Source organism: Coregonus clupeaformis, chromosome 29 (assembly GCF_020615455.1).
Source record: "Coregonus clupeaformis isolate EN_2021a chromosome 29, ASM2061545v1, whole genome shotgun sequence".
In the NCBI taxonomy this organism is placed as follows: Eukaryota; Metazoa; Chordata; class Actinopteri; order Salmoniformes; family Salmonidae; genus Coregonus; species Coregonus clupeaformis.
Window position 1 is genome coordinate 38724917 of NC_059220.1, and position 21550 is coordinate 38746466.

A 21550-nucleotide genomic window follows, 5' to 3' on the forward strand; every position below is an offset into this window, starting at 1 on the left:
AAGTGTGTGTGTACGCTTGGATGTGTGAGGGTCGGAACGTGTGTGTGTGTGCGAGAGTGTATATGTGTGTGTGTGTGTAGCTGGGGTCTGGGTCTGGACAGAGATAATTGCCAGTCAGACGAGGAGAGAGGAACACAGCTGATCTGAGGGGTAGATTACTTCACAGGACGGTTCTCCTGACCAGGGGTTCACACACACTCTGAAGCCTTAACTAAGCAGACGGGCCTGATTGACGCTAATGAGACTGAGGCCTGTGTGTTTGTGTGTATGTGTGTGAAAGGGTTGAATCTAAAGGGCTGTCTCTCTCTGATAGAGAGAGATGGGAGGAGAGGCAGAGCAGGTATGGAGAGGTCGGGGACAAGCAGGAAGGGAGGGAGAGGACAAGGGAGAAGGGAAGGAAGGAAGGAAGGAAGGAAGGAAGGAAGGAAGGAAGGAAGGAAGGAAGGAAGGAAGGAAGGAAGGAAGGAAGGAAGGAAGGAAGGGGGTATTTTCTCCTCGATTAAAGCGTAGAACAAAGGCAGGCCAGGACTGTCTGATCCACTAGATAAAGAAAGCTCTTCAGCTGGATAGATGAGAGGAGAAGACAGGAGAGGAGAGGCCACTAAGGCCAGATCAGTGGCTGGAGTGGACCGGTGCTGACCGACCGTTACAGAGAACCTACACCTCTATATTTCTACTGCTTGAGTTCTGGCACCTCTAAGATAAAAACCCTGGTACAGTAAAATGAAAGTAAGAAGCCCTTCAAGAACTGGCCAAGTGTACAGGACAGAAACACAAACACAGGTCTGGCTCTGTATGCTAGTACTCAGCATGGTCACTGGGAGGGAAGAAATGAAAGATAAGATAATTACTTTATTATCCCTGTGGGAACATTTTGGTTGCGGCTCTGTGTCTACATAAAAACACACAATCAAGCATAGAAAATGACATATACAGACAATAAATACAGTGTGATGTCACGAGAGGCTGTGTCCTGGAGGGACGTTACATCCCCCTGAGGTGGCTGCAAACCCAGACAGCTATGGCTCCATCTGCTGGTATGGTCGGGAACTCCACCCCTCTATGGCCAATCTTCCCACGCAGCTGAAACAAATGAGGAGCTGATGAGCTGAAGGTTTGGGAAGGGAAGAGACACAGTCTCCAACCTGGGCTCTCTGGAGGACAAGAGTGCTGCACGTCCACTTCCATGAGGAATATAAGGATTTGGAGATACTTACCTTTGGGAAATACTCACCTTTGGATATATGCACCTGTGGAAATACGTGAGAGACATTTGGAAGGACTTTTTGCTGGGTTGGCCACTAGCTGCAACGTGGACTACAGTAAGGCTGGGGAAAAGTTATCTGAGCGAGTGAGAATTATGACTTTGGATGTGGAAGAGACATCCCTGAACTGTTAACCCTTAAAGAGCCACAAGAGAACAGAATTTTGTTATATTTTCGTTAATTTCCCAAGACCTATAATAAAATCCTTGTTTTGTTTGAACCTTGTCTCCTTGCACTACTTGAGCAATCCCGCTGAAAGCTGTGTAGCCTCTCGTGATGTCACAGATGGTGGAGAATACAGGCATACTCAAGCGTTAATAGTGCATGTCAGAGGAGGATACCGAAGGTTTGATCACCCAGTTTTCCAAGTTGGCCGTAGGCTCCCCGCCGACTGAAATGGAGGACATATTGAAAGCCCTTGTTGCTGGCCAGAAAGCCCAGATGCAAGCAAACGTGGCTCTCTTGGAGGAGCAAAAGAAAGCCAACCTTCTGAAGGCAGAGGAATTGCAGTTGCAGAGACAGAGGGTTGTCCAAAATACCCGCCCAATAAAGGCAAGTGACTTTATATCTAAGATGGGAGCGACCGATGACATTGAGGCATACCTGCATGCATTTGAGGCCACGGCCACTAGGGAAGCCTGGCCCAAGCAACAGTGGGTTGGTCTGTTAGCCCCCTTTCTAACCGGGGAATCGCTGAATGCTGTCCGGGACCTGGGCCCTGACCAGGTTACTGACTATGATGCCCTGAAGTCTGAGATCCTCAGCAGATATGGACTCACAAAGTTTGGTATGGCCCAGCGCTTTCACAGCTGGACCTTCCAACCAGACCAACCTCCTCGGGCGCAGATGCATGAACTTGTCCGAATCGCAAGGAAATGGCTGGATCCGCAGAGGAATACAGCAGCGGCGGTGGTGGAGGCCGTTGTGGTGGATCGTTACCTACGCGCCCTGCCTTATGAGGCAAAACGGTTCATCAGTCAACAGGCCTTGACCACGGCTGATCTGACCGTGGAAGCTGTGGAAAAGTACCAGGCCACAGCGGAGATGCTGAATGCTTCCGAAAAAGACCCCAGGAGTGCGGCCCCACCACAAATGGGAAGAACCCGTCCAAAGGACCCCAAGGTCTCGAACCCAGCCACGTCAGGACTTATCCCGGCTCCAGGGGGAGCCAGAAACCAGGCGGGTCCAAGAAGAGTACACCAGGAGGGGGAAACTTCGACAGTGTTACCGGTGTGGGGAGATGGGACATATCTCCTGGCAGTGTGGGAAACCAGCCGATGAACCTATGCCCACTGCGGAGTCCTCCAGCTCAGCACCCACACACCGTTTTGCCTCGCTCTTGGGAGTCGTAGATGGCGGCCCAGATCGACCCCCCCACCTGCCCGGTAACTGTGAATCACCATGATGTGGAGGCCTTACTGGATTCTGGTAGCCGGGCCACCCTGGTGCGTAAGGATTTGGTGGGCCCAACGTGTCTGACCCCGGGGAAAGTCCTCCCAGTTTCCTGTGTCCATGGGGACACCAGAGAATACCCCCTTACTGAACTTACAATGACCAGCACACGGGGAACCATACACACGACGGCGGGGGTGGTTGATTCCCTCCCCGTCCCTGTCCAAATTGGACGAGACTGCCCAGCCTTTTACCCACTCTGGAGAGAGTCTCAGGAGAGGATAACCCGAGTACCTCGGAAACGGAGAGGCAAGACTCATCCTGGGAAGGCTCCGGTGCAATCCTCCGAGTTACTCACTCCCCGCCCGGGCTCTGATAGGGATGGCAGGTGCCCAGACCGACACAGAGACGGAGCTACAGAATCTGGACAAAGAACTGTCTGGTCTGAAGGGGACCGCTGAGAGGTATCGTTTGTTAAAGCAACAGTTAGACATGAAGACAGAAGAGTTAGATATCCTCCAGGCTAAACTCCAACAGAGCTCCTTCCCTAAGCAACAGGAGGAGCTGGAGAGGCTGCGCAGGACCATCGAGGAGTGTGAGGAGACCCTGCGCAGTAGTAAGGAGGTCCAGAAGAAGGCAGAGGAGAAGTACAAGGTGTTGGAGAACAAGATGAAGAATGCGGAGGCAGAGAGAGAGAAGGAACTGAAAGCTGCTCAACAGAAGCTAAACTCTGCTAAAACCAAGGCTGATGCGTTCAGTAAGAAACTCAAGGAGAGACAACAGGAGGCTGGTCCTAGAGTTGGAGGAGTTGAAGAGAGAGCAGTCTGGCAAGCACCACGGCAATGCGGACGCCCTCTCCCGAAGTGATGCCTTCTTCGCTGCCTTTACCCCGACGAGGACGTCGGTCCCGAGGAGGGGGATGTGTGATGTCACGAGAGGCTGTGTCCTGGAGGGACGTTACATCCCCCTGAGGTGGCTGCAAACCCAGACAGCTATGGCTCCATCTGCTGGTATGGTCGGGAACTCCACCCCTCTATGGCCAATCTTCCCACGCAGCTGAAACAAATGAGGAGCTGATGAGCTGAAGGTTTGGGAAGGGAAGAGACACAGTCTCCAACCTGGGCTCTCTGGAGGACAAGAGTGCTGCACGTCCACTTCCATGAGGAATATAAGGATTTGGAGATACTTACCTTTGGGAAATACTCACCTTTGGATATATGCACCTGTGGAAATACGTGAGAGACATTTGGAAGGACTTTTTGCTGGGTTGGCCACTAGCTGCAACGTGGACTACAGTAAGGCTGGGGAAAAGTTATCTGAGCGAGTGAGAATTATGACTTTGGATGTGGAAGAGACATCCCTGAACTGTTAACCCTTAAAGAGCCACAAGAGAACAGAATTTTGTTATATTTTCGTTAATTTCCCAAGACCTATAATAAAATCCTTGTTTTGTTTGAACCTTGTCTCCTTGCACTACTTGAGCAATCCCGCTGAAAGCTGTGTAGCCTCTCGTGATGTCACAACAGGTAGAAAAGTTCAGTTCATGAGCGATCAATGATTCATCTGTACACTATATACACTATACACATCAGTACACTCTGTCAACTACAATGTTAGCTGTAAAGCCTCTCTAAGTCAAAAGAAATACAACCAACATCAACAGCACATTAGCAAGTTCATGTATTGATCTTTTCATTGATTACATCTAGGGTTAGGTGTTAGGGGTCATGAAACAGACACAGAGGGCCGTACGAGGTACTCACTGTCGTCCGTGGTCTCATACTCGTATTTGGGGCTGTAGGCGCTGTGTCCAGCGGAGGTGCGTGTTCTCAGGCTGAAGACGTAGCAGGTGGAGGGCTTTAACCCTGTGATGATCACACTGGGGGCTTTGGTCCGCGTCGACGAGTAGCTCAACTCCTCGTGTTCCTTCTCGTAGTACTTGACCTCATAGTCAACCACCAGGAGGGATGTCTGTTCTGGCTCCAGCCACGACAGGGCAATGCTGTTCTGAGATGCCCAGTCCTTCTTCAGCACGCCCACCATAAAGGGACCTGGAGGGACCGATCAGAGAGAGGGTTAGAGGTCAGGGGTTCAACTACTAACATTTAATCTCAGTAATGATGGAAGGCTGACACCAGTTTCTGATTAAATGCTTCATAATTTCACGGGAAAGGCTTTGCTTTCCTAGAGATAAGCCTGGAGCATCCAATCATCTTAATATCAAATATTAGGGGTTTTACGGTCATACTAGCGTTTGTGGATCCTTCAGTGACAACAGGTCTACCTGGGAGATGCGGTTAGTTAGCTGTGTTGATATAAATCATATTAGTCTTGTGTTGATTACATTAGTGCTGTGTAAATATTGGCCCAGGGCTTTACTACAGCCACCGGCAAGTGATATCAGCCTCTCACTAATTAATATCCTATTAACTCAACGTGGTAAACAGTTGGCTAAGATTTATCTACATACATACCGGTGTTATTAAAACCCTTCAAAATAGATGGTGAACACTTTCTTTTTGGGGATGTCAAAGGGTACTGTGTAACGGCCAAGGGAGGTGATAGGTTATGGTGGCAAGAGGATTTCAAATAGGTGCAGGATTTATTGGAAAAAAGGTGCACAGAGTAATTATCAACAGCTGCATACATGTGCTCAAAACCAAAATTATTTTACAAGAAAGACACTTTAGTCAGCCCAAACTTGACATAGAATACCATACATGTCTTTTCCCATCCTTCTATTCCGAAAAGCTAGCGAGAAGCTAGTGGAATTTACTATCCCCGTTTATAAACAGGTGGCTTGTATGGTATTCTATGTCAGGTAGCATGCTATCGCCCACATTTCTCTTACATTACCACACTGGCACAACATGACTCAATACAGGAATGTGTGCCAGAAAAATGACAAGTAAATATCAGGAAAGGAAAACAGGAAATTAAACACTATTATGAGAATTAGAAACTCTTCTCAAAAGTTAACTCCCCTGTACCCGCAACGTAATGAATAAAACTCCTACGTTTATTTCAGCTCCATCAGTAACTGGACTGATGGATGTTTCCTACATTCATATCACCTTCGTGTCGAGGCTGCATTTCTAGCAGGCAGTTTAGTGCTATGAGCTTAAACTAATTCTGTCTCCTGATCTATTTCAATGCTTGGTTTGTTCTTAATAATGAAGAACATAATAGCCTTTTAGGCTAGTAAGGCTTCCCAAATGTAAGCTAAAATGGAACAACAACACCAATATCATGGCTGATTGAAATTAGCTGATTTATTTTGCATAATGAGAGTCAGCTGAAAGGGCACTTCATTCTCTCTCTTTTGCTCTCTCTCTCTCTCTCTCTCACACACACACACACACACACACACACACACACACACACACACACACACACACATATAATAATTCTTATAACAGCCACAGAAACATATACACAAAGCTGACATCTTATTCGGCTACACATTATTATTACATAGTAGGCTACATCTCACATCATTAATGTTGCGTTTTGTGTGTGTGTGTGTGTGTTGTTATTGTTGTCCCTGGAAACACTTGTATATTAGAAGATTTATCTCAATGTGGTGTTATCCCCCACAAATCTGTAGATAAATAACATCTAAGTGAGCAAATGACCGTGTCCACACTAGTGTTGCACAGTATACCATCCCACGGTAATATCATGGTACCAAAACGTCATGATACTTATGATACCAACATTTTAGAATACCGTAGTAATGTTTCATAGGATACTACCAACAATTTAGTCCCTACCGATCTAAAGAACCTGCTGGCGCCTGTTACAAAATGTTTATAAAGTCAGTTGTTTATAAGTTCAGTACATTTTTTTAGCAACAGCCACTAGTCTCTTGTATGCACCGGTCCAATAATGTCCACTTCACTTTCATGCGCATATTATGTGTGGCAGCTGTAAATCAGCCAGCCGCATCCCCAACCAGCCCTCACTCACCTGCTTCTCTCCATCAGCTCTTCCTGCACATATATTCCTCCATCAGTTTTTTAAATATAATTTAGCCTTGATGGCTAGCGGGGATGGAGACCCTAATCATTCTTCTGTTGTTACATTTGTACGTTTGATACATTGGAGCAGTGCCCAGAGCGAGCAAAGTTGATACATTGTATATAATTTCATCCCTGATATAACAAAGAGCATAAGCCAGTCTGAGAATAGGCTTTGCAAGTTCGCTGTCATGCAGCAGTGCCACAGAGGAAAAATAGCTTCAAGACAGGTATACTTGCAGCTTTCCAGCAACGAAAACAGCTTGTCTCTAGCTTAAACAGTTTAAAAAAACATGACTCCTATAACTGGAGATACCTTTTTTTCTTCCTGCGACATTTTGAGCGCATTTGATATAATTATAATAAGTCGTGGGCCGTTTTAAACTAATCACGGGTCGCTAATTATTGTTTTGATAAAAAAACAGTCATGTTACCTAGTTAGCTAACAACCTGGTAACTTGACACTAGGTTTAGGCACATTTGATTGGCCCAGGAAGAAAGGAAAAGGGTCTGCTACTCATGAGATGTGCTTCAAAGGTAGGATTCATATAGGCCTAACTGTACTTAACAAAAATATAAACGTAACATGTAAAGTATTGGTCCCATGTTTCATGAGCTGGAATAAAATATCCTAGAAATGATCCATATGCACAAAAAGCGTATTTCTCTCATATGTTGTGCACAAATTTGTTTACATTACCTAGTTAGTTAGCATTTCTCCTTTGCCAAGATAAACCATCCACCTGACAGGTGTGGCATTTCAAGAAACTGATTAAATAGCATAATCATTACACAGGTGCACCTTGTGCTGGGGACAATAAAAGGCCACCCTAAAATGTGCAGTTTTGTCACACAACACAATGCCACAGATGTCTCAAGTTTTGAGGGAGCATGCAATTGGCATACTGACTGCAGGAATGTCCACCAGAGCTGTTGCAAGAGAATTTAATGTAAATGTTTCTACCAACGTCGTTTTAGATAATTTGACAGTACGTCCAACCGGCCTCACAACCGCAGACCATGTGGAACCACGCCAGCCCAGGACCTCCACATCTGGCTTCTTCATCTGCGGGATCATCTGAGACAAGCCACCCGGACAGCTGATGAAACTGTGGGTTTACAAAACTATAGAATTTCTGCTCAAACTGTCAGAAATCGTCTCATGGAAGCTCATCTGCGTGCTCATCGTCCTCACCAGGGTCTTGACCTGACTGCAGTTCGGACAATGAACACAATTGCATTTTATCGATGGAAATTTGAATGCATAGAGATACCGTGATGAGATCCTGAAGCCCATTGTCGTGCCATTCATCCGCTGTTATCGCCTCATGTTTCAGTGTCACGTTCGTTTAAGGACGGGTCAGACCAAGGCGCAGCGTGAAATGCATACATGTTTATTAACAACGATAAACACACGAACAAAACAACAAACCAACGTAAGTCCTCAGGCTAAACACAAAACAAGCCTACACACGGAACAAGATCCCACAACAACTGAATGCAAACAGGCTGCCTAAGTATGATCCCCAATCAGAGACAACGAGCGACAACTGCCTCTGATTGGGAATCACACCCAGCCAAACTACACAACCTAGAATGCAACATAGAAATACTAACATAGAATATCCACACCCTGACTCAACATACAAGAGTTCCATGAGTCAGGGCGTGACAGTACCCCCCCCAAAGGTGCGGACTCCGACCGCACCAACCTGACGACAGGGACGGGTCCGGGTGGGCATTCCGCCTCGGAGGCGGATCCGGCTCCGGGCGTGACGACCACATTCTCTCAGCCTCCCCGTTACGCCCCTGGTCTGGTCTGGACCTCGGCGCGCTGCTTCCCCTCTCCTTCCTCCCACGATGTACCAAGTCCTGTCTGGAACCTGGTGTGGGAGACCCCGAACCTGGAGAGAGGCTGACGTCTGGGTCTGGACTGGAGCCGCTGACCGGAGCTGGACGGGGCACCGGTCGAGCGGAATGCTCTGGCTCCGGACTGGAGCCGCTGACCAGAGCTGGACTGGGCACCGGTGGAGCGGACTAGTCTGGCTCCGGACTGGAGCTGCTGTCCGGAGCTGGACTAAACCCCGGTGGAGCGGACTACTCTGGTTCCGGAGTGGATCCGCTGACCGGAGCTGGACTGGGCACCGGTGGAGCGGACTTCTCTGGCTCCGGAGTGGAGCCGCTGACCGGAGCTGGACTAGTCACCGGTGGAGCAGACTGCTCTGGCTCCGGAGTGGAGCAGCTGACCGGAGCCGGATCAGGCACCGGTGGAGCGGACTATTCTGGCTCCGGAGTGGAGCCGCTGACCGGAGCTGGACTGGGCACCGGTGGAGCGGACTGCTCTGGCTCCGGAGTGGAGCAGCTGACCGGAGCTGGACTGGACCCGGATGGAGCGGACCGCTCTGGCTCCGGAGTGGAGCAGCTGACCGGTGCCGGACCAGGCACCGGTGGAACGGGCACGGGCCGTGCCGGACTGGACACCACCACCACTAGTCTGGTGCGAGGAGCAGGCACGGGCCGGGCCGGCATGGGAACACACACCACTGGCTTGGTGCGGGGAGCAGGGACAGGCCAGGCCGGACTGGCGAAACGCACCACTGGCTTGGTGCGGGGAGCAGGCACGGGCCGTACCGGACTGGGAACACGCACCACTGGTCTGATGCGGAGAACAGGAATGGGCCGGGCCGGACTGGGAACACGCACCACTAGTCTGGTGCGAGGAGCAGGAACAGGCCGGGCCGGACTGGGAACACGCACCACCGTCTTGGTGCGGGGAGCAGGCACGGGCCGTACCGGACTGGGAACACGCACCACTGGCTTGGTGCGAGGAACAGGAACGGGCCGGGCCGGACTGGCGACACGCACCACTGGCCTGGTGCGAGGAACAGGAACGGGGCGTACCGGGCTGGCGACACGCACCACTGGTTTGGTGCGAGGAGCAGGAACAGGCCGTACCGGACTGGGAACACGCACCACTGGCCTGGTGCGAGGAACAGGAACGGGCCGGGTTGGACTGGGAACACGCACCACTAGTGTGGTGCGAGGAGCAGGCACGGGCCGTACCGGACTGGCGACACGCACCACTGGCCTGGTGCGAGGAACAGGAACGGGCTGGGCTGGATTGGCGACACGCACCACTGGCTTGGTGCGGGGAGCAGGAACGGGCCGGGCAGGACTGGAGACACGCACCACAGGTCTGGTGCGAGGAGCAGGTACGGGGCGTACCGGGCTGGCAACACGCACCACTGGTTTGGTGCGAGGAGCAGGAACAGGCCGTACCGGACTGGGAACACGCACCACTGGCCTGGTGCGTGGAGCAGGAACAGGCCGGGCAGGACTGGCGACACGCACCACCGGCCTGGTGCGAGGAACAGGAACGGGCCGGGCCGGACTGGGAACACGCACCACTAGTCTGGTGTGAGGTGCAGGAACGGGCCGGGCCGGACTGGGCACACGCACCACTAGCTTGGTGCGAGACGCAGGCACGAGGTGTACCGGACTGGGAACTGACGTTAGAGATCTCCGACTGTACCAGTCTTTCACTCTCCGCGCCCAGTCCTCCTCCCATGAGGACTCCTCCCTGAGCCCCCACTAGTGCAGTGGTCGGGGCTCTTCTCCATCGATCCCCGACCACCCTTTTAGCCCCCCAAAAATGTGTCATTGGGGCTGTCTCTCGGGCTTCCTCCTCGGCCGGCGCCTTCTGCATTGCCGTTGCTCCTCTCTAAACCGGGCCTCCACTGTCTCCTCCCAAGGACGCCGATCCATCCCAATCTGAATCTCCTCCCATGTCTAGGATCCCTTTCCGTCCAGGATCTCCACCCATGTCCAGGATGTCTGCTCCTGGGCATGCTGCTTGGTCCATTTTTGGTGGGATCTTCTGTCACGTTCGTTTAAGGACGGGTCAGACCAAGGCGCAGCGTGAAATGCATACATGTTTATTAACAACGATAAACACACGAACAAAACAACAAACCAACGTAACGTGAAGTGCTCAGGCTAAACACAAAACAAGCCTACACACGGAACAAGATCCCACAACAACTGAATGCAAATAGGCTGCCTAAGTATGATTCCCAATCAGAGACAACGAGCGACAGCTGCCTCTGATTGGGAATCACACCCGGCCAAACATAGAACTACACAACCTAGAAAGCAACATAGAAATACTAACATAGAATATCCACACCCTGACTCAACATACAAGAGTCCCATGAGTCAGGGCGTGACATTCAGCGTGATAATGCACGGCCCCATGTCACAAGGATCTGTACACAATTCTGGAAGCTGAAAATGTCCCAGTTCTTACATGGCCTGCATTCTCACCAGATATGTCACCCATTGTGCATGTTTGGGATGCTCTGGATCGACGGGTACAACAGCATATTCCAGTTCCCGCCAATATCCAGCAACTTCGCACAGCCATTGAAGAGGAGTGGGACAACATTCCCACAGGAAACAATCAACAGCCTGATCAACTCTACGTGAAGGAGATGTCACGCTGCATGAGGCAAATGGTGGTCACACCAGATACTGACTGGTTTTCTAATCCACGCACCTACCTTGTTTTTTAAGGTACAGTGAGGGAAAAAAGTATTTGATCCCCTGCTGATTTTGTACATTTGCCCACTGGCAAAGACATGATCAGTCTATAATTTTAATGGTAGGTTTATTTGAACAGTGAGAGACAGAATAACAACAACAAAATCCAGAAAAAAACGCATGTAACATTTTTTATGAATTGTTTTGCATTTTAATGAGGGAAATAAGTATTTGACCCCTCTGCAAAACATGACTTCGTACTTGGTGGCAAAACCCTTGTTGGCAATCACAGAGGTCAGACGTTTCTTGTAGTTGGCCACCAGGTTTGCACACATCTCAGGAGGGATTTTGTTCCACTCCTCTTTGCAGATCTTCTCCAAGTCATTAAGGTTTCGAGGCTGACGTTTGGCAACTCGAACCTTCAGCTCCCTCCACAGATTTTCTATGGGATTAAGGTCTGGAGACTGGCTAGGCCACTACAGGACCTTAATGTGCTTCTTCTTGAGCCACTCCTTTGTTGCGTTGGCCGTGTGTTTTGGGTCATTGTCATGCAGGAATACCCATTCACGACCCATTTTCAATGCCCTGGCTGAGGGAAGGAGGTTCTCACCCAAGATTTGACGGTACATGGCCCCATCCATCGTCCCTTTGATGCGGTGAAGTTGTCCTGTCCCCTTAGCAGAAAAACACCCAAAGCATAACGTTTCCACCTCCATGTTTGACGGTGGGGATGGTGTTCTTGGGGTCATAGACAGCATTCCTCCTCCAAACACGGCGAGTTGAGTTGATGCCAAAGAGCTAGATTTTGGTCTCATCTAACCACAACACTTTCACCCAGTTCTCCTCTGAATCATTCAGATGTTCATTGGCAAACTTCAGACAGCCCTGTATATGTGCTTTCTTGAGCAGGGGAACCTTGCGGGCACTGCAGTATTTCAGTCCTTCACAACGTAGTGTGTTACCAATTGTTTTCTTGGTGACTATGGTCCCAGCTGCCTTGAGATCATTGACAAGATCCTCCCGTGTAGTTCTGGGCTGTTTCCTCACCGTTCTCATGATCATTGCAACTCCACGAGGTGAGATCTTGCATGGAGCCCCAGGCCGAGGGAGATTGACAGTTCTTTTGTGTTTCTTCCATTTGCGAATAATCGCACCAACTGTTGTCACCTTCTCACCAAGCTGCTTGGCGATGGTCTTGTAGCCCATTCCAGCCTTGTGTAGGTCTACAATCTTGTCCCTGACATCCTTGGAGAGCTCTTTAGTCTTGGCCATGGTGGAGAGTTTGGAATCTGATTGATTGATTGCTTCTGTGGACAGGCTGAAATTAGGAGCACTCCCTTTAAGAGTGTGCTCCTAATCTCAGCTCGTTACCTGTATAAAAGACACCTGGGAGCCAGAAATCCTTCTGATTGAGAGGGGGTCAAATACTTATTTCCCTCATTAAAATGGAAATCAATTTATAACATTTTTGACATGCGTTTTTCTGGATTTTTTTGCTGTTATTCTGTCTCTCACTGTTCAAATAAGCCTACCATTAAAATTATAGACTGATCATTTCTTTGTCAGTGGGCAAACGTACAAAATCAGCAGGGGATCAAATACTTTTTTCCCTCACTGTATCTGTGATCAACAGATGCATATCTTTATTCCCAGTCACGTGAAATCCATAGATTAGGGCCTAATGAATTTATTTCAATTGACTGATTACCTTATATGAACTGTAACTCAGTAAAACTGTTGCATGTTGTGTTTATACAGTGCATTTGGAAAGTATTCAGACCCATTGACTTTTTCCACATTTTGTTACGTTACAACCAAATTCTAAAATTGATTTAAAAAACAAATCCTCATCAATCTACACACAATACCCCATAATGACAAATCGAAAACAGTTTTTTAGAAATGATTAACACATTTATTAAAAATAAAAAACAGAAATACCTTATTTACATATGTTTTCAGACCCTTTGCTATGAGACTCGAAATTGAGCTCAGGTGCATCCTATTTCCATTGATCATCCTTGAGATGTTTCTACAACTTGATTGGAGTCCACCTGTGGTAAATTCAATTGACTGGACATGATTTGGAAAGGCACAAACCTGTCTATATAAGGTCCCACAGTTGACAGTGCATGTCAGAGCAAAAACCAAGCCATGTGGTGGAAGGAATTGTACGTAGAGCTCCGAAACAGGATTGTGTTGAGGCACAAATCTGGGGAACGGAACCAAAAAATGTCAGCAGCATTGAAGCTCCCCAAGAACACACTGGCCTTCATCATTCTTAAATGGAAAAAAACTGCCAAACTGAGCAATCGGGGGAGAAGGGCCTTGGTCAGGGTGGTGACCAAGAACCCGACTGTCACTCTGACAGAGCTCCAGAGTTCCTCTGTGGAGAAGGGAGAACCTTCCAGAAGGACACCCATCTCTGCAGCACTCCACCAATCAGGCCTTTATGGTAGAGTGGCCAAACGGAAGCCACTCCTCAGTAAAAGGCATGACAGCCCGCTTGGAGTTTGCCAAAGGGCACCTAAAGGACTCTCAGACCATGTGAAACAAGATTCTCTGGTCTGATGAAACCAAGATTGAACTATTTGGCCTGAATGCCAAGCGTCACATCTGGAAGAAACCTGGCACCATCCCTACGGTGAAGCATGGTGGTGGTAGCATCATGCTGTGAGGATGTTTTTCAGGGGCAGTGATTGGGAGACTAGTCAGGATCGAGGGAAAGATGAACGGAGCAAAGTACAGAGAGATCCTTGATGAAAACCTGCTCCAGAGCGCTCAGGACCTCAGACTGGGGTGACAGTTCACCTTCCAACAGGACAACGACCCTAAGCACACAGCCAAGACAACGCAGGAGTCTCTTCGGGACAAGTCTTTTAATGTCCTTGAGTGGCCCAGCAAGAGCCCGGACTTGAACCCGATCGAACATCTCTGTAGAGACCTGAAAAGAACTGTGCAGCGACGCTCCCCATCCTACCTGACAGAGCTTGAGAGGATTTGCAGAAAATAATGGGAGAAACTCCCCAAATACATGTGTGCCAAGCTTGTAGCGTCATACCCAAGAAGACTCGAGGTTGTAATCGCTGCCAAAGGCGCTTCAACAAAGTACTGAGTAAAGGGTCTGAATACTTATGTAAATGTGATATTTCAGTTTATTATTTTTAATACATTTGCAAAAATGTCTAAAGTTTTTTTTGCTTTGTCATTATAGGGTATTGTATGTAGATTGATGAAAAAATGATTTAATACATTTTAGAATAAGGCTGTAACGTAACAAAATCTGGAAAAAGTCTGAATACTTTCCGAATGCACTGTATTATTGTTCAGTTTATATCAAAAATCTTTCTCTTTCTGGTGCTCCTTACATTCTGTTTGGTGCCTAAAGTTGGGAGCAGTGTGTGCATGTTTGGGAGAGAGAGTGGTGTGTGTGTGTGTTTATGAGAGAGAGGGAGACAGAGAGTGTTTGTGTGTTAACTGGAGAGTAGAAGGTTTCATGCAGTGTTTTCCCCTTACTTACACAATGACATGCAGATCATTATGCATGAATACTCCTTCCTCCCATTCCTCCAGCAAAATCACAGGTGGGCCTTTGCAAATATGAGTAAATCAGCCATTCTATGCAGCATTCTATTATAAACTAAAGAGTGTGAAGTTCAATTCAATATGTGTATGACTATCAGTGACAGGTTTTTTGTGTAGCACATCAAATCAAATCAAAATGTATTTGTCACATGCGCTGAATACAACAGGTATTGCACTGTACCTTACAGTGAAATGCTTACTTACAAGCCCTTAACCAACAATGCAGTTTAATTGAGGTAATATATACACTACCAGTCAAAAGTTTGGACACACCTACTCATTCAAGGGTTTTTCTTTATTTGTAGAATAATAGTGAAGACATCCAAACTATGAAATAACACATATGGAATCATGTAGTAACCAAAAAAGTATTAAACAAATCAAAATATATTTTATATTTGAGATTCTTCAAATAGCCACCCTTTGCCTTGATGACAGCTTTGCACACTCTTGGAATTCTCTCAACCAGCTTCACCTGAAATGCTTTTCCAACAGTCTTGAAGGAGTTCCCACATATGCTGAGCACTTTTTGGCTGCTTTTCCTTCACTCTGCGGTCCGACTCATCCCAAACCATCTCAATTGGGTTGAGGTCGGGTGATTGTGGAGGCCAGGTCATCTGATGCAGCACTCCATCACTCTCCTTCTTGGACAAATAGCCCTTACACAGCCTTGAGGTGTGTTGGGCCATTGTCCTGTTGAAAAACAAATGATAGTCCCACTAAGCCCAAACCAGATGGGATGGCGTATCGCTGCAGAATGCTTTGGTAGCCATGCTGGTTAAGCGTGCCCTGAATTCGAAATAAATCACAGACAGTGTCACCAGCAAAGCACCCCCACACCATAACACCTACTCCTCCAGGCTTTACAGTGGGAAATACACATGCGGAGATCATCAGTTCACCCACACCGCGTCTCACAAAGACATGGCTGTTGGAACCAAAAATCGCCAATTTGGACTCCAGACCAAAGGACAAGAACCAAAAAGTACAAATTTGGACTCCAGACCAAAGGACACATTTCCTGTGGTGGTCCTCAAGAGAGCCAGTTTCATCATATCGCTTGATGGTTTTTGCGACTGCACTTGAAGAAACATTCAATCTTCTTGAAATTTTCCGTATAGACTGACCTTCATGTCTTAAAGTAATGATGGACTGTCGTTTCTCTTTGCTTATTTGAGCTGTTCTTGACATAATATGGACTTGGTCTTTTACCAAATAGGTCAACACAACTGATTGTCTCAAAGGAGGAAAGAAATTCCACAAATTAACTTTTAAGAAGGCACACCTGTTAATTGAAATGCATTCCAGGTGACTATCTCATGAAGCTGGTTGAGAGAATGCCAAGAGTGTTCAAAGCTGTCATCAAGGCAAAGGGTGGCTATTTGAAGAATCTCAAAAATAAAATATATTTTGATTTGTTTAACACTTTTTTGGTTACTACTACTCTATATGTGTTATTTCATAGTTTTGATGTCTTCACTATTATTCTACAATGTAGAAAATAGTAAAAATAAAGAAAAACCCATGAATGAGTAGCTGTGTCCAAACTTTTGACTGGTACTGTACATGTAGGTAGAGGTAAAGTGACTATGCATAGATAATAAACAGAGAGTAACAGCAGGTCAATGCAAATAGTCCGGGTAGCCATTTGATTTGCTGTTCAGGAGTCTTTTGGCTTGGGGGTAGAAGCTGTTAAGAAGACTTTTGGATCTAGACTTGACGCTCCGCTACCGCTTGCCGTGCGGTAGCAGAGAGAACAGTCTATGACTAGGGTGGCTGGAGTCTTTGGCAATTCTTAGGGCCTTCCTCTGACACTACCTGGAATAGAGGTCCTGGATGGCAGGAAGCTCTGCCCCAGTGATGTACTGGGCCGTACGCACTACCCTCTGTAGTGCCTTGCGGTCGGAGGCCGAGCAGTTGCCATACCAGGTGGTGATGCAACCAGTCAGGATGCTCTCGATGCTGCAGCTGTAGAACGTTTTGAGGATCTGAGGACCTATGTCAAATCTTTCCAGTCTCCTTAGGTAGGTTTTGTCGTGCCATCTTGACGACTGTCTTGGTTTCTTTGGACCATGATAATTTGTTGGTGATGTGGACACCAAGGAACTTGAAGCTCTCAACCTGCTCCACTACAGCCCTGTCGATGAGAATGGGGGCGTGTTCGGCCCTGCTTTTCCTGTAGTCCACGATCATCTCCTTTGTCTTGATCACGTTGAGGGAGAGGTTGTTATCCTGGCACCACACTGCCAGGTCTCTGACCTCCTCCCTATAGGCTGTCTCATCATTGTCGGTGATCAGGCCTACCACTGTTGTGTCGTCTGCAAACTTAATGATGGAGTTGGAGTCGTGCTTGGCCATGCAGTCATGGGTGAACAGGGAGTACAGGAGGGGACTAAGCACGCACCCCTGAGGGACCCCGTGTTGAGGATCAGCGTGGCAGATGTGTTGTTAACTACCCTTACCACCTGGGGGCGGCCCGTCAGGAAGTCCAGGATCCAGTTGCAGAGGGAGGTGTTTAGTCCCAGGATCCTTAGCTTAGTGATGAGCTTTGAGGGCACTATGGTGTTGAATGCTGAGCTGTAGTCAATGAATAGCATTCTCACAAACGTGTTCCTTTTGTCCAGGTGGGAAAGGGCGGTGTGGAGTGCAATAGAGATTGCGTCATCAGTGGATCTGTTGGGGCAGTATGCAAATTGGAGTGGGTCTAGGGTTTCTGGGATAATGGTGTTGATGTGAGCCATGACCAGCCTTTCAAAGCACTTCATGGCTACAGATGTGAGTACGGGTCGGTAGTCATTTAGGCAGGTTACCTTGGTGTTCTTGGGCACAGGGTGGTCTGCTTGAAACATGTTGGTATTACAGACTCAGTCAAGGACAGGTTGAAAATGTCAGTGAAGACACTTGCCAGTTGGTCAGCGCATGCTCGGAGTACACGTCCTGGTAATCCATCTGGCCCTGCAGCCTTGTGAATGTTGACCTGTTTACAGGTCTTACTCGCATCGGCTAAGGAGAGCGTGAACACACAATCGTCCGGAACAGCTGGTGCTCTCATACATGCTTCAGTGTTGCTTGCCTCAAAGCGCACATAGAAGTCATTTAGCTCGTCTGGTACACTCGTGTCACTGGGCAGCCCGCGGCTGTGCTTCCCTTTGTAGTCCGTAATAGTTTGCAAGCCCTGCCACATCTGATGAGCGTCGGAGCCGGTGTAGTAGGATTCAATCTTAGTCCTGTATTGATGCTTTGCCTGTTTGATGGTTCGTCAGAGGGCATAGCTGGATTTCTTATAAGCGTCCGGGTTAGAGTCCTGCTCCTTGAAAGCGGCAGCGCTACCCTTTAGCTCAGTGCGGATGTTGCCTGTAATCCATGGCTTCTGATTGGGGTATGTACGTAAAGTAACTTTGGGGACGACGTCATCGATGCACTTATTGATGAAGCCAGTGACTGATGTGGTGTACTCCTCAATGCCATCGGAAGAATCCTGGAACATATTTCAGTCTGTGCTAGCAAAACAGTCCTGTAGCTTAGCATCTGCGTCATCTGACCACTTCCGTATTGAGCGAGTCACTGGTACTTCCTGCTTTAGTTTTTGCATGTAAGCATGAATCAGGAGTTATGATCAGATTTGCCAAACGGAGGGCGAGGGAGAGCTTTGTATGCGTCTCTGTGTGTGGAGTAAAGCTGGTCTAGAGTTTATTTTCCTCTGGTTGCACATGTAACATGCTGGTAGAAATTAGGTAAAACGGATTTAAATTTCCCTGCATTAAAGTCCCCGGCCACTAGGAGCGCCGCCTCTGGATGAGCATTTTCTTGTTTGCTTATGGCCTTCTACAGCTCGTTGAGTGCGGTCTTAGTGCCAGCATTGGTTTGTGGTGGTAAATAGACAGCTACGAAAAAAACAGATGAAAACTCTCTTGGTAAATAGTGTGGTCTACAGCTTATCATGAGATACTCTACCTCAGGCGAGCAAAATCTTGAGACTTCCTTAATATTAGATTTTGTGCACCAGCTGTTATTGACAAATAGACACAGACCGCCACCCCTTGTCTTACCGGAGTCAGCTGTTCTATCTTGCCGATGCACAGAAACCCCAGCCAGCTGTATGTTATCCATGTCGTCGTTCAGCCACGACTCGGTGAAACATAAGATATTACAGTTTTTAATGTCCCGTTAGTAGGACAGTCTTGATCGGAGCTCATCCAGTTTATTATCCAATGATTGCACGTCGGATCCTTACAAGGAACCCCGACCTACGTCCCCTATATCTCTGTCTCTTCTTCATGCAAATGATGGGGATTTGGGCCTTGTCCGGTGTCTGAAGTAAATCCTTCGCGTCCGACTCGTTAAGGAAAAAATCTTCGTCCAGTACGAGGTGAGTAATCGCTGTTCTGATATCCAGAAGCTCTTTTCGGTCATAAGAGACGGTGGCAGAAACATTATGTACAAAATAAGTTACAAATAACATGAAATTGGTTAGGAGCCCGTAAAACGGCAGCCATCTCCTTCGGTGCCATTCTTTATTGCACATAACATTTAGAAAACGTGAACAAGTGTCCGGGAGACGGGGCGAAAAGGACGCTAGGCCACTGAATTTTTCCCCCTTGGTATCGTGATACTACTCGGTACCGTGATACTTGGCCTGGTATCGTATCGTTAGTAAAATATTGGTATCGTGACAACACTAGTCCACACACAAACACAGACACTGCGCCCAGAGTGTAACTTCTGTAGCATCTAGCTGTCAGGGGGCCAGCATCTGCTGCTAGCATATTGGCCTCTGATAGGGAATAATAAACACTGCATAAATACAATCTCCACAGCCTGCATGATTACAATCCCACTCCTACTGTTGCAGAGCAGCATGTAACACACACAACATTTGTTTAGGAGAGTTAAGCTGAAACTCACTGGTATGCTCATGGCAGGGTACGGTGGCCAGTAGAGAGTTGGCAGATACACTGTAGAAAACAACCCTGATTTATTTTTCTTCTCACATACAGCTCTCAATACAGATGTAGGATCTTAATTTGAAATGTAAAACTTGTAGAGTATTTGAGGTTTAAAAAGGCTTCTGAAATTTGTTATTTCCACTTTTCAGACTTGATTTTCCCTTACAAAAAATGTATCAACCCCTATAAATATGTCAATTAATTATAATCCACACAATAATTCAGATTTCCTGTTGCTGGAGGATTATTTTCCTGCTGTAGCAAACTGGCTCAAATTAAGATCCTACATATTTATGAGCGCATACTGTATAATATTAGCCAGAATATTCATTCTAATTTACACCAGAAATACAGCCAAAATACATATTCACATTCATGCCCCAAAAATACTGTGAGGGGATGAGGCAAAATTGTGCTTATTTAAATTGTTTATTGAAATTCACGTGCAATGCAACTCTGAACAGGGCTTGAAGGTAGAACTGAAGAGAGAAGCATTTCTCTCATATTATTCCTTCTAAGGAATATAGCCTATAGCATTTATACCAAAACCCCCAGTGCACAGTCTCTCTCTCTCTCTCTCTCTCTCTCTCTCTCTCTCTCTCTCTGAGGAGGAGGAGGAAACCCATTATAATTATCGGTCAATTAGAATGGAAGCGATGGATGGATTTTCCAGTCTAGTGTAGTTAAGCTTCCAGTAAACTAATGTAGTCTCATTACAGCAGCTTGACATCTGTATGGTTTTAATGAGCTTGCCTGGCCCCAAGGCCTCCATTAACAGTTTATAAAATCAATGGCTTCTGTATTGATGCTTTACTACGCTTAAACGATGTGAGAATGCTACGTTACTGAGGGAGGGAGAAGAGGTGGAAAGAGAGAGAAAGAGGGGGAAGAGAGCAGTGTGTGAAGGAGAGAGAGAGAGTGGGTGTAACGGATTCTGCCGAGACTGCCCTTCCTTCTGGCTCGGGCAGGCTTCGGCGTTCGTCGTCACCGGAGTACTAGCTGCTGCCGCTCTATGTTAGATGTTTCTATGTTCACTTGATTGTTGTCTGTTGTTGCGCACCTGTTCCCCATTATGTTAGTTTGTCTGCCTATTTAACCTGTACACGTCCACTGTTTGGTGTGCGTGTTTATTGTATGTACGAGTGTCATTAGTGTGAGCGGGGTTTGCTCCTCCTTTGTTGTTTTGGAGGATTTTCCTTGGATTTCTTTACTTCTCAGTAAAGTGGTTCTTCATCTCATTCTGTGTCCTGCGCTTGACTCTGGCCTACCGCATTCCACCGACATTCGTGACAGAGGGAGAGAAATAGAGAGAGAGATAAAGAAAGAAAGAAAGAAAGAAAGAAAGAAAGAAAGAAAGAAAGAAAGAAAGAAAGAAAGAAAGAAAGAAAGAAAGGAAGACCAAGGTGGTTTATGAAAAGATGTTTGAGAAAAACAATAAGTAGTAGACAAGGACACGTCAATATGTCTGATCGTTTTGTTGCTACCTTGCCATGATGTTTTACATTCTACTCACGAGGGAATATGAGAGAGATCACCTTTTGGAGGACACACACACACCAATCTCCGATCTCTGCCTTTACTTATATTTGCTTTTGAGGCGTTCTGAGTTGCTCTGGGGAGCTGAGAGAGTAAATGAACTTTACTCATACAGGATGTAGGTTCCAGTGGGACTTTAGGTAATCATTAAGACCAATGTGACATTCCGAGAGTGTGTAGTGTGTGTGTGTGTTTGTGTGTACAGTATACAGTGTGTTTGTGTGTGAGTCCCCCTTAGGCAAGGTCACCTCCCACCACAGTCTTCTAA

At 47.3% G+C, this 21550-nt stretch overlaps 1 protein-coding gene across 2 annotated transcripts in view; it reads right to left on the reverse strand.

Annotated features, from left to right (window-relative positions):
* The window catches only part of LOC121571713 (ephrin type-A receptor 3-like), a 687439-nt gene that overhangs the window by 20018 nt on the left and 645871 nt on the right, over positions 1–21550 (reverse strand). The window contains exon 8 of one of the 2 annotated variants that reach the window (XM_041883353.2): positions 4421–4708. The exons of the other annotated variant lie outside the window; for it this stretch is intronic. Within the exon in view, the coding sequence (XP_041739287.2) occupies positions 4421–4708 (288 nt within the window). The remainder of the gene's footprint in view (positions 1–4420; positions 4709–21550) is intronic. 2 annotated transcript variants of the gene reach the window in all.